This window comes from Paramormyrops kingsleyae, chromosome 13 (assembly GCF_048594095.1).
Source record: "Paramormyrops kingsleyae isolate MSU_618 chromosome 13, PKINGS_0.4, whole genome shotgun sequence".
Taxonomy (NCBI): Eukaryota; Metazoa; Chordata; class Actinopteri; order Osteoglossiformes; family Mormyridae; genus Paramormyrops; species Paramormyrops kingsleyae.
In genome coordinates, this window is record NC_132809.1 from 12,306,477 (window position 1) to 12,319,061 (window position 12,585).

At 48.6% G+C, this 12,585-nt stretch overlaps 1 protein-coding gene across 2 annotated transcripts in view; it reads left to right on the forward strand.

Annotated features, from left to right (window-relative positions):
• The window catches only part of b4galnt4a (beta-1,4-N-acetyl-galactosaminyl transferase 4a), a 116,847-nt gene that overhangs the window by 82,859 nt on the left and 21,403 nt on the right, over positions 1 to 12,585 (forward strand). For both annotated transcript variants that reach the window (XM_072698213.1, XM_072698212.1), the window contains exon 9: positions 7,434 to 7,501. In XM_072698213.1, coding sequence (XP_072554314.1) covers positions 7,434 to 7,501 — 68 coding nt within the window. The remainder of the gene's footprint in view (positions 1 to 7,433; positions 7,502 to 12,585) is intronic.

A 12,585-nucleotide genomic window follows, 5' to 3' on the forward strand; every position in this document is an offset into this window, starting at 1 on the left:
TGTCATTGTTAGCATTCGCATTTTTCCCATAGAAATGATTGAGCGGGACTATGCTGTGTGTGTGTGTGTGTGTGTGTGTATGACTGGGGTGCATGTTTGTTTGATTGCATGTATGCGAGTGTGTGTAGTTGTACAGTTTCTCTAAGCACTGCACAGTACACATTTATTTTCTCATTAAACACTGCAAGTTCATTTAACGGTCAGACTCAGAAACTGGAAATAAACACCAAATAAATGTCTGGGGAGAGAAGATTGGGAGCCTTCCAGGGCCCTTCCCGCCACGCCGCCTGTAGCGGCGTCCTGAATGAGCACGTCCCGAGTAGACAGGGCCCGCGCTTATCGGATCCCCACACGCCTCGCGTCACTGCGCCGGGATCAGTGTTAGCTAATTAAACATAACAGGTGCAAGCGGCTTATCGAAGTACTGCATGACGGTTGGGGGGGGGGGGGGCAGTTTTGATTCCCTACCCCCTCCCATCTCTCGCCAGTGAGATGGGCACCGACTCTAGAGGGAACTGGGGGCAGTTGGAGCAGGTAGTGGGAGGAGCAGATGGGCAAGCGGACTACTGCCGGAATCCTGTTTGACATCCGGAACAGCCCACGTGGAATTACGTTTATCCACACGAATGCCTTATCGAGGTGTCCAGTAACACCAGCCCACTGTGGGAGCTCGTCCCGTCCGGCTCAGCAGCAGCCCCCCCCCCAGCAGAGCAATGCTTGCATATCGGGGCAAATTGTGTTACGCCAGCATCTCTTAGCTGCTCAAATGCAGCACTGCATATTAACCTTCTGAGTTTAGCCTGTACTGAGGGCGCCTTCGCTCGCAGGAAATGCGTTTCCGTGTTACGACTTGAGCTTGTGCAGTAACCCGGACTGCTTATTCTGCATTAAACATTCACTCTACACCATAAATAACACGGCACATTTGATTGTGACGATCCTGCTCAGACTCATTTTGCACAATGTCCAAAAGCATCCCCAGCCTTAGCTGTTGTGCCACCCAGGAGAGTCTGCAGGCTCGCTGCTTGCTGTGGAAGATGGATCGATGAACTCTGTGAATGGAACGTGGCACTCAGCCTAACTTTGACTCTCCCTGTTGAGTCTCTGTTAGTGCTTTTGCATTTATAATTACACTCTAATCTACAGTTTTTAGCAACATACGGCTGTGTTTCTCCTGGGTGATTGTTTCACGATTGCTGATATGCATAAATATGCATAGGCGGGACTTAGATTAATCTATAATGCAGGGATATTTTACTCTGTGACAAAAGACAAAGTAATCTATAAAATGCTGCTGAAAGTGCTTACTGGTTCACATCCGGCCGTGGTTTTCTAGCTGGGTGTCCCGAAAGTACAAGCTGCAAGCAGTTACGAGCATGACCAGGGTTTTGGAGCGATCTTTACGAGGGATCGAATCGACTTTGTTTTAGGGCTTAAGAGAATGTACTGCTGTGGAGAGTCTCCCAGCTTTCTGGTAGGAGTACTGAGGAGACCACCCAGCCCACCAATCAGCATCCACTCCACGGCTCCCCCCGGAGGCTCACTCATGTCATCTCGCCAAGGTGTGTTCGCGGTGTGACACAGGCCGCTGCCTCTTCACACCTCCCACTTCTGGACCACCTTCGGAGGTCATCGCTCTCTGAGACTGCTCTAACTCGCTGGCCAAGGGGGTTGGGGGGGTGGGGGGTGGGGGCTATTTAAACACCCGGAACCTTCTGCTAGCCACTGATTGGAAATGAAGAGTGTCCACCACGTGGGGAAGTAGGTTTGTGGAGGTTTATAAAATGCAATTATCAGCCTTTTCCAAAGGCATTCAAGATGATTTTCCCTCAGCCGGTATCAGGGTCTGGGGTCAGCATATCGATTGAGTCTCGGCTGAAGCAGGAGAGGCTTTTTTGGGGCAGGTGTGTGCACACAAACACACAGGCTCGCCTGAAGGAAGAGAAAAATCAATATCTCGTGATAGAGGTGAGATTAACTGAAGGACAGGGCGGCTTAGGAGGCTCCTCCTCCTGGTCAACGATGGTGGTAGAATGGCATTGGTGTGTGGTCTGTGTGTGGTTATGTGCAGGGTGTGTGTGGTCTGGGTGCGGTGTACACGCAGTGTGCCTGTGGTCTGTGTGTGGTTACGTGCAGTGTGCCTGTGGTCTGTGTGTGGTGTGCGTGCAGTGTGCATGTGGTCTCTGTGTGTGCGGTCTGTGTGTAGGCTGTATGTGGTTATGTGCAGTGTGCGTGTGGTCTGTGTGGTGTACATGAAGTGTGCGTGTGGTCTGTGTGTGGTGTACATGCAGTGTGCGTGTGGTCTGTGTGTGGTGTACATGCAGTGTGCGTGTGGTCTGTGTGTGGTTTGCGTTCTCCTCATATGTTCTCGCTCTGCAGTGAGCTGTTTCAGCTGCTTCATCTTTGAGCTGTTTCATCTTTTCTTCACTAGGGTGTAGTTTGCATCTCCTGGAAAAAGTGGATGGCAGCTTCTCATGCTGTCAAATTAACAAACTGCCACAAACACACAGGGAGGGAGAGGGACAGGGACAGTGAAAGGAGGTTGCCTCAGGTTGTGGTTCTTTTCCATTTTTTCTTGATATTACCCATTCTCTTTGCTGAGTAATGTCTGGTTCCCAGTGAGCCACAATGAGTGGTGGCCACAATGAGGAGTATAAAGGGTACTTTGGGACCGGTGATGTGACCTGGAGGGGGGGGGGGGGGGAGGCTCTGCTTTGCACATTGGGCTCTCAGACTCCATACACAGCAGGTCATATGTCTGCAGGCGTCCCATTTAGTAATACTTTAATTGTCATTTATACAAGAACAAGTGCAGGCCTAGGATTTTTTTTGTTTTACATATCTCATCTTCTTCTCATGTGACACACAGGAAGAGCAAAGGGGTCGGCCATTTTCCCAGCACCCCTGGGGTTAAGGGCCTTGCTTAAGGGCCCAATAATGACATGATTACTCTGCTGCCAGAACTTGGTGTGGTCACTGTCAGGATGCAGACACAGCTTGCTAGGCTTGGGGCCAAAAAAAAGAACTAGGGGATTTTGGGAAATAATCTTACCCAGTGCTCAAATTGAAAATTAGTCGTGATAGTTGAGTAATTACAGGGAGCGGCGTACGGGCCGGCCCCTACAGACTGACGTTGAGGCTCCAGAGAGGAGTCTGCCAATAGTCAGGCAGGGTAATTTACAGCCAGCTGCCAAATGTGGCATGAAACGGGGAGACTTAAACATTTGATTATGCAGCCAGTCACCTCGTCAGCAGAAGGAGAAACTCCACTCACGGCCATATTTCAGAGCTCATCAGGCACCAGAAGCTGTACCAGGCTGCAAAGGTAGTGTGTTGATGTTCCGACGTGTTCCATTGAGCCGTCCAGTGCATAGGAAGGTAAAGATCAACATATTGGTTTCGGGCGATGTTCGTTAAAAATCAAGAAATCAGCATCAGTTTGAGATGTCATTCTTATATTCTCAGCCAATATTTAGATTTTAGTCAATATTCACAGGTAGCAGCAATAGAGCTACCGACATAACTACTAAAACACTGGAGATTGCAATGAACAATGAGATATTTTCTGCAGTGGGGGACGAGGAATTTCGCCGGCTTGTTCACCACATAGAACCTTCCTAAGTCTCCCAATTCGGCACTACTTCAGTAATGTCTCCCTGCCTTAGATGACGTTGTTGCTACACACATTTATGGAATCTTAAGAAGTAACATCAGTTTCACTACAGGTTTGCGGAGCTCAGAGGTTAGCCGGTTATTGGTAATATTAGACAAAATATATATCGGCATCAGTCAAAATTTCCACATCGGTGCACCTCTATCAGAAGTAAAATAAATCGAAAGCCTGTTTCAATGGAGATGTTTCCTTCTCCTTTTGAAGAAAGGTATCTGCTTACATTTGATTTCCATCCATCTTCCTACTGCTTCTCCTGATCAGGGTCTTCTGGAGCCTGTCCCAGGCAGCACAGGGTATAAGGGTGTGTGGGGGTACGTCCTGGATGGGATGCCAGTCCATTGCAGGCACATACTCGTCGTATTTTATGAGCAGGGCTGAGACGACAGTTGGCCTAACGGCGTGTCTCTGAACTGTGGGTGGAAACCCACACAAGACTGGGAGAACATGCAAGCTGCACCCGCAAAGAGCATAGGAGGGACTCCTGCCCCCAACTCTGGGGGTGCAATGCAGCACTGCCGCCCAATGAGCAAATGCAACTGCCACTCTCTTAAGCAAATGTCACGCAGTCCACCAATCATTTTTGCCTCCTCGCCCCCAGTGAACACCCACCACGTGCATTAAAATGATGATCCCGTGTTCGTTATCACTTTAAGAGGGCGGGACATAGCACTTTCAGTTATTCATCCATTTAGCGTACATGCTAACTGCTAACAGGTAAGAGCAAAGAGCCCCCTTTGCACACGCCATTCCAATCAGCACACCATGCAGTCTTGTGTCGTTATTCATGAAGCAGAAATAAGAGACATTGAAAATGAGTGAGCTTTGATGGATTCCACCTTTAGCAGTTGTGTGCTGCATTCATTTAATCTCCTTGCGTATGTCCCTGTCATCTACCTCGAGTTAAATGTAATCAAGCTGTTGAAAATTGTTTCTTTGAATTGGCTTACTGCCTAATTGTGTGTGCTCTCTGAAAGTAAAACAGATTTAATATTCAAATGTGATTCATAAACTAAAAAAAAAGTGTACAGTCTAAAACACATTTTAAATGTATTTGTGACAATGTAAACATTCGTATGGACGAATTAAGTTTGTGTATGAATGGTATCCCGTATGAGAGTGCAGATCTTGTGACTGAACAAGCGTGACCATACAGATGTTGTGATTGCACAGATGTGACCCTTCATACTACCCGGCTTTATATCAAGCTGCTGTGCAAGCAGCCAGTTTAATCAGAAATCGCCTGAGCAGAGTGGGTAAAAAAAAAAATCAGCATTCCTCACTGAGGTCATGACGGTCAGAGGAACTCGTGGCACTGGGCAGCAGCCATGTATGGGACCCTGAGTGCAGAAGGTTTGTGATTCGTGGACAAATTGTACACTCAGCAGTGTTATTTTTCACCTCCATGTGCACTGTCAGCCTACAGAGCTGATGAAGGTGCGGAGATTTCAGTGAAGCGAAGGATCCTGGTGAGACCTGTCAGGCTGTGGTGCTGTTCTTGGTGCTGTGTGCATGGCCTGCTTCCCCTTGAAGACGTGGGTGATAGTAACTTGTGCTTAAATTTACTCATAGCTTATTTTTGCCTGTTGCAGGTTTTTTTTTCCCCTCCCTGCTGGTGAGGGTGTCTTTCAGGGTGATCAGAGTGCTCCATGCGTTTCTGCACCTCCTGGAGTGACATCACTCATACGCCATGCGTTCCAAGTCATGAGATCAGAATCACCCGTGAAATCGCGGTAGCTTAAAATACAGCTTATGACAGCGACATGAAAAATGAACATAAGCCTCTTGATCTGCTTTCAGGTCAACTTTGCCAGCTCTTAAATCTTTCATTGCCTTTTCTTACTAACCTCATTTTGCTTGTTTACCTCACCTTAAGGTAGAGAGTAAAGATCTGATACTTACATTTGTGTGGAAAAGGCAGATACACACCAAGCTGCACCACATAAACATAGTAAAGTATAATAATCTGTAAGAAACTGGAAAGTTTTAGCCTTTTCACTCACAAATTGGAGATTCTGGACTTTGGGAACAGGAAAGAATTCTGAGTATAATGGAAATGTAAAAATAGCAAAATACATGTCAGTCAGCGGTCAGGGTTATAAGCAGCGAACATTTTCATCACCCCTGGGGAGGCACCTGAGTTTGGGAGGAGCCATAAGTGGGGCAGGGGAGGGGCAGTCGGCTGTATCGATGCATGTGAGAGTGCCTCTCTGACCTGGAGGTCATGTGGAATAGGAACTGCATTGGAAGATGCAGCCACACAGAAAAATATTTGGAAAAAAGTTCTCCGGGGGCGAGACGCTGCGCTTCAGGGTTTGTGGCTGGCTGGGAACTCGTTTTTCGGGACGCCTGTGGGGAAATGTGTAGCGTCTGAGAAATCACGGGGGAGAGACAGTCACCGCGGCTGGTCAAGGCGCACCCCGGGGGTGCCAGGAGTCTGCCACCCATTAGATTCACCTCACTCCTGTCTCTGCCCCTCGGGATCTCCTGGAGGGGGGCACAGGCATCTCTGAGAGTCAGTGGCGCTAATCCCCTGGTTTGGGCTGCGAGATCGGCGCTCATGCATTGAGAGGTAGGTCTGCTGCCCCACTTTTTGTTTTAAATGATAAAGTTCTTCAGTCTGCATCTACTTCCTGTTACCGCGGGCCTGTGCAGCCACACCAGCTAGTATAGAGCTTCCTGATATGTTAAACTGCTGATGCAATGTTATTGCAATGTAGAGGGAGTCGATGTATGTATCTATGTGAATATAGAGAGTGTGACCAGTGAGAGGCACAGGACACTATTGACATTCAACTAGAGTCCACTGTCTGCCACCCATTTTCAGGTGATATTTTTATTTTATAGCCAGGTTTGGTACTATAATTAGTGTTTCTTATTTTTGTGAGCTTCTTGGTTCTGTTGTTCGTTTGATTTCTGTCGTGCTATAATGCTGCTGTTTATGTTAAACGCCATTTGGCTTTTTTTCGGAAGAAAAAATGCGAGTGAGGGAGTGACAAGGATGAAAGATGGGGGGGTGATACTAGTGAGAATCCCACCCACCCCCCCCCCCCCCCAAAAAAGCTGAGCACGCGGCACTGTGACAAACATCCACGGCAGCAGCTGGGATCCTCGCCTGACAGATGGTTTTGTGAGGAATCAGCGTCTGAGGCTGGGAGCACATGCTGACATATCGAAACGCTGCACCCAGCTCTGCCTCCCCCCCCCTTTCATTTTCACTTCAAGTCACTGGGTGAGCAGGCGGCCATGGGGGGGCAAGGTGCACGTGTACTGCAGAAGGTCGCATTGGTGCTTCCTGTCCACTTTAATTGCAGTGGCCATTTCCATGAACAGTGCTGGTATGTCAGGGTGCTAACAGTGCTCTGTGTTCACTAGTGTGTGTCAGTGTGAAACTGTGTCCAACCTCCACGTTCACTAGTGCGTGTAAGTGTGAAATGATACACTACCTCTCTGTTCACTAGTGTCTCAGGGTGAAATGATGCATGGAGGGATGGATGGATGGATGGATAGCACTTTGGGATTTGCTTCAAATGTAAAGTGTGTTGCAAATAGAATGTATTATTATTATTATTATTATTATTATTATTGTGGATGGGTGACATTTTTTATCGATCCCCAGCAGCAAAGGGGCGCAAAGTGTACAAATACAAACACATGGTGCAACACAGGACAAAGCGTAGCCTCTCACAGCATCATGTCTGTCACGGGCGTCTCCACGCACCCCGGCATCCCTGCGTGTAACTGCTCACCGCCTGTCTTTCAGCTGGGCTCAGAATGGACGGCGCCGGGGGAATTCAGCAAGTTCCGGTCCCAGTCCTCCAAAGCCATCCAGTGAGTAAGCGCCGACTCTGTGCCCCCCCCCCCAGCAGTATGCCACACATGCGTTATGCACCAGGGGAGCCCCCCGTGTGCTTAAAGTATGAAGCCGTGATGGAAATAAGAAAGAGCGGGTGTGACGTGCACAGCGAAGCACGCGCTCTATCTGTCTCTGTGCCGTGGGGGGGGTGGGGGTCGGGGTTTGGGGCTGTATCTCCTCACCACTTCTGACAGGTGAAGCAGGATTTTGGGGATCCCTCCTTTCTATTGTATGTAAATCTAAGTACCACTTCAGACAGGGCTTTCAGACCCCCCCCCCCCCACACACACACCGGCTTAGACACCTCCAGCCCCTGCTGACTTCAGGCAGGTGCTTTCATCACTGCAAAACCGCAGTTAATGGCCCATTAAGGAAGCTAAAGGACCCCCCCCCCCCCCCCCCACATGCTGCACGTCCCCTTCCGCTGTTTGTGTCCTGCTCTCATTTGACTCTATAGGAGTAGCACGGGGGGGGGGGGGGGGGGGATTTACGCCTGGGAGGGGGCGGAGTGCCCATACATTGCACCTGGGACTGGGAACATTCAGGGGATCCCTTATAAGGTGGGAGGGGGAAACAGTGGTCATGGTGGGTATGGATGAAGCCCACAGAGGTTTGGCCTGTGTGTGTGTGTGTGTGTGTCTGTGTGTGTATGTGTGTGTGTGTGTGTGTGTGTCTGTGTGTGTATGTGTGTGTGTGTGTGTGTGTGTCTGTGTGTGTGTCTGTGTGTGTGTCTGTGTGTCTGTGTCTGTGTGTGTATGTGTGTGTGTGTATGTGTGTGTGGGGGGGGGTCATGTATAGATTACATTATGGCAGCCAAATGTTGCCACAATGTCACAAGAAACTTGTGGGGGAAACTTAATTTAATAAAAATCTGTCACAAAAAAACTAAAAATGCCAAAAGATGTGCATTTTGTTTGGTTACTTATGGTTAAGGTTAGGGCTGGGTAGGGGTTACGGTTGTCATAGCTGGGATTTGGGTTATGCCCATAGAAATGAACGGTCCCCACAAAGATATATGTACAAACATCTGTGTACGTGTGTGTGTGTGTGTGTGCATGCATTTGTGTGTGTGGGTAACCAGCAATTAGCCCACCCTGGGAATCTGTGCTTAAGCCAATCAATCAATCAAGCCTTATTTATAAAACCAGATGCTTTTGCAAACATTTGGCAGATACTATCTGGCAGTGGTAACTAAGGAAAGGGACTACAGAGCAAGTTTGGGGACACATAAGTTACAGTCACCCTTAAAAACGGACAGCCATGCGGTAAGTAAATTAACGCTGGCTGTTGTTAGAACAAGCTGGTCTACAGAAGTGCCCAGATGGGTGTGTGTTCACTGCCTTAAGCAGTGGATTTTGTGTGTGGGAAATATGTGGCCTTCTACACTATACAGGCATCCACTCACAGCTAGTGTGCATTTTGTTTAAGAAGCTGTTCAGTTTGTAGTTACATGCTTAAATCCTAAGCTCTGCTAAGGGGACAGATCAGGTCACTGTCATGATGTCATGTTCCCCGGGAAACCTGTCGATCCTCTTCTTTTTCCTGATCTCATTTTGGGATTTACTCCTCTGTATATTTCTTTGACAGGATCTAGTCAATGAGGCAGATTCCTATACTGAGCAATTTGCTCCCCTCCCCTGCACACCCCCCCCCAGCTCCACACAGACTTAAAGCATATTAAGTAGCCTGTTCTGCGGTCAGATTTTGGCACTCACATCTGTAGCGTTGTATCGGCTGGTAAATCTAGATGCTTTCAAGCACTTCCCCATCCCTTGGCCGCTAGGAATTTTCAGGTCACATGGGGCATAATTCTGCAACGTGATTGGCCGGGAAGAAGTACAATTAGGGTGAACACCTAATCCATGTCAAGAGGGATACTATGAGCTACGACAGGGTTTGTACCATTTCAATTAAGAGGACCCGGATTTCACTTAAGCGCTGAGTTCTTGCCGTGTGCTGATTGGTCAGTCTTCTAAAATCGTGCATGTGTCACTACTGTTAATGTGAAACACCTGAATGAGTATTTCAGTCAAGGAAACAAACCAATCAAAGTAGAAGAAGAATTGAATTATTCAGCCAAACACAGGAGCCTTTGAGTTTTAAAGCAGTTTGTAAAACCTGAAGTAGCTCACAGTGTCGCTCTCAGCATGGATTACGGGGTCGCCCCGTAATGTTAGGAAATTGCAGTGTGAATGTTAAATATGGTGAGTGAGGACACTCTCCCCTGAGTGGAGTTTAACAGTGTGAAGATGTTGACAGTCATACAAAGGTATGAGGTACTGAGGAGGTGGCGATTTGGGCAGTCTACCCATCTGCTGGAGAAGCAGGTGTCATACTGTACCTGTCCTTTGTTTGAACTGGGAGGCTGAGCTGGTCTTTATGTACCCCAGGTATCCCGCTTCCTGCTGGGAAGAGACCCCACGCTTGCATCTAACTCACACCATCAAATGCTTTTTATTTCCAAAACATAAATGTAGCAGGATTGTACTTTTAAAATGAGTGCTATGCCAGCGGACAGGTTGCCGTAGGATGTTTCGGTGTTGCCATGGTGAAGGTGCTCGTGTCGCCCTGCTTTCATGGTGCTAGAACCTTCCAGAGAGTCACCCCTCCCCGGGGGGGCATCTTAATCATCGGGGCTCTGATTCTGCAGGAATCCATTTTGATCTGGAGGTTTTTAATTTTGCACAGCAGGGAGCTCGGGGGTGGGGGGGCATTATACTGTGATGGGACCTTAATGACAGTGCCAGCGAAGGCTGGCCATGGAACAGTGCGAATTACAGACCCATCCGCTCCAGAATGGTACTTCCCTGGTCTAAATCTGCATCATATATTAACTTTTATACCAGAAATCAGAGGTTGTACACATGGGAATGTGTCCCCAGTTCGTATAATTTAATGCACATACATAGTATATGAACAGCATTCATTTTCAGTGATTGTGTTTATTGTGAAATATATGATGCGTTACAGGAATAAATTGGGGATTCCTCATTATCTCCAAGACTACATTAATAAAGTCAATATAAATAGGTTGTTTGAAAGAGTACAAAACTCAGAACTTGAATGTGACCTAGATTTCTGCCATGGTGTGTAACACCGACTGACTCCTGGTGTCACATGTCATCTGTCCGTGTGACAAAGAAGCTGGGAATACCTGGCAGGGATCAGACACACTGACGAGGTGTGTGGGGCGCATAGGTGGCCAAAGGGACCATCGGATGCCTCTGCTGTCCTGGACGTGAGCCATAGCCCTGCGCTACACGGCTTTTCTGGCTGTCACTGCCCACGTTGGTGGTTAGACCAAGACAGTTTGTCTCTTAGAAGCTCTGAGAAGAGCTGTAGGATCCAGCTTCCCCGCCACACTGTATTTCAGTCTAAATAGGTCAAAAAAACAAGACTTGGAAACACTAGTAGACCTCTGGGCCTCTTACAAGGGGAGAGCGGGCATGATTACAGTGTACGATGTCCGAAACTATTAGCTGATGGACAGATAGGGGGCCGTCTTGATACTCTCCCTGTATAACAAAGAAAGCAAATTATACACTGGCTTTTGCAGTGTAGGTGTGAATCTTCCGCCGCAGCCTCATGTGTCAAATCAGGAGCCAGGCAAATCACATGCCCCCCCCCCCCCCCCCCATGCACCTATACCTCAGTCCCAGCTGTTGTCGCTTGTAGGGTCACGGCCTCCGCTGCAAAGCCTCAACTCTCCTGTTGCTATAGAGATTGTCAAATGCCCCCCCCCCCCCTCAGTCTACCTGCTGATGGACAGAGACACTGGCATAGCCATGAACCCCCCCCCCCCCCCCAGGGGAAGTGTGACCAGCTATCTGTCGCTCTCGGTCTGCTGCACGTCTGCAGCATCTGCCTCCAGGAGAGGCTCATTAGGCCCGTCTCCAGGAGAGATCTTCCCAGCTGCTGCTGGCACATGCCCCCAGAGCGCCGCCTTGAGCGCTGTGGAGGAGCTGGGCTCGCACTGCGTGGAGCAGAGTTCTTCTCATTGATTAGCTCCGTTAAGATTACAGGCATATTCTTGTCAAAAGCACGGGACAACCCACGGCGGTGATGGCGTCATTCAGCTCTTATAGCATCTCCAGCCCTGTGAGGTGTCTGCACTGTTGTTTTCTCTCCCGAATGGGACCCTCTGGTGCCAATCCTAGCCCGCGGTGCCACCTGAGTCATGCGCAGGGTGTAGATGTGAGTTGGCTTTGATGGATCTCTGGCCCCGAGCCACTGGGGGCTTCTCATTCGCTCTGACACTCAGGTGGAGCTACCCCTCCCTCCCCCCACCCCCACACCTAAGAATCACAGACCTATGACACAACTCAGCCGGGCATGTCTGCTTTCTCTATCACCTAATAAGACAAACTGGGAGGCCATTAAAGTTTTGGAGTGGAGCCTATGACAGATGCAGGAAGTGGCTTCTTAGGGCTCTTCCTGACAGCTGTCGGCTGTGATGGGTGAGCTGTACGTCTTGTTATTCTCTGGCTCGTTGACGTATTATATTAAGCCCTCCTTTCTTCCTCATTTTTACCAACCTCAGAGGAGAGTGAGTTGTATCACGCATTCAGCACTTGACACGCCTTTGGAAGAGGATCAATCTGGGATGTAATTGTGAGGTCGTTAGCGCTGAGTCTGAGCACAGGAGTGGGATTGGAACATACCTGGGTTAAATGAGAGAGATGAAAATGGAGTAATCTGGGACATACAGATGATTGCTGAATATTTGTATTAAGGAAATATCTATTGCATATATAATTGGAAATATTAACTAGCTTAGAGATCATGGTTTCACCAGTTTCAGGCAGATTGAGTGAGGGAGAGAAGGACAGAGGCAGAGAGATGGAGGCAGTGAGAGTGAGGGAGAGAAGGACAGAGGCAGAAAGATGGGGCAGGGAGAGTGAGACGAAGGAGGACAGAGGCAGAGAGATGAAAGCAAGGAGAGAAGGATAGAGACAGAGAGGGAGGCAGGCAGATTGAGGGAAAAGGCAGATAGAGAGATGGAGGCAGGGGGAGTGAGGGAAAGAAGGACAAAGGCAGAGAGATGGAGGTAGGGGGAGAA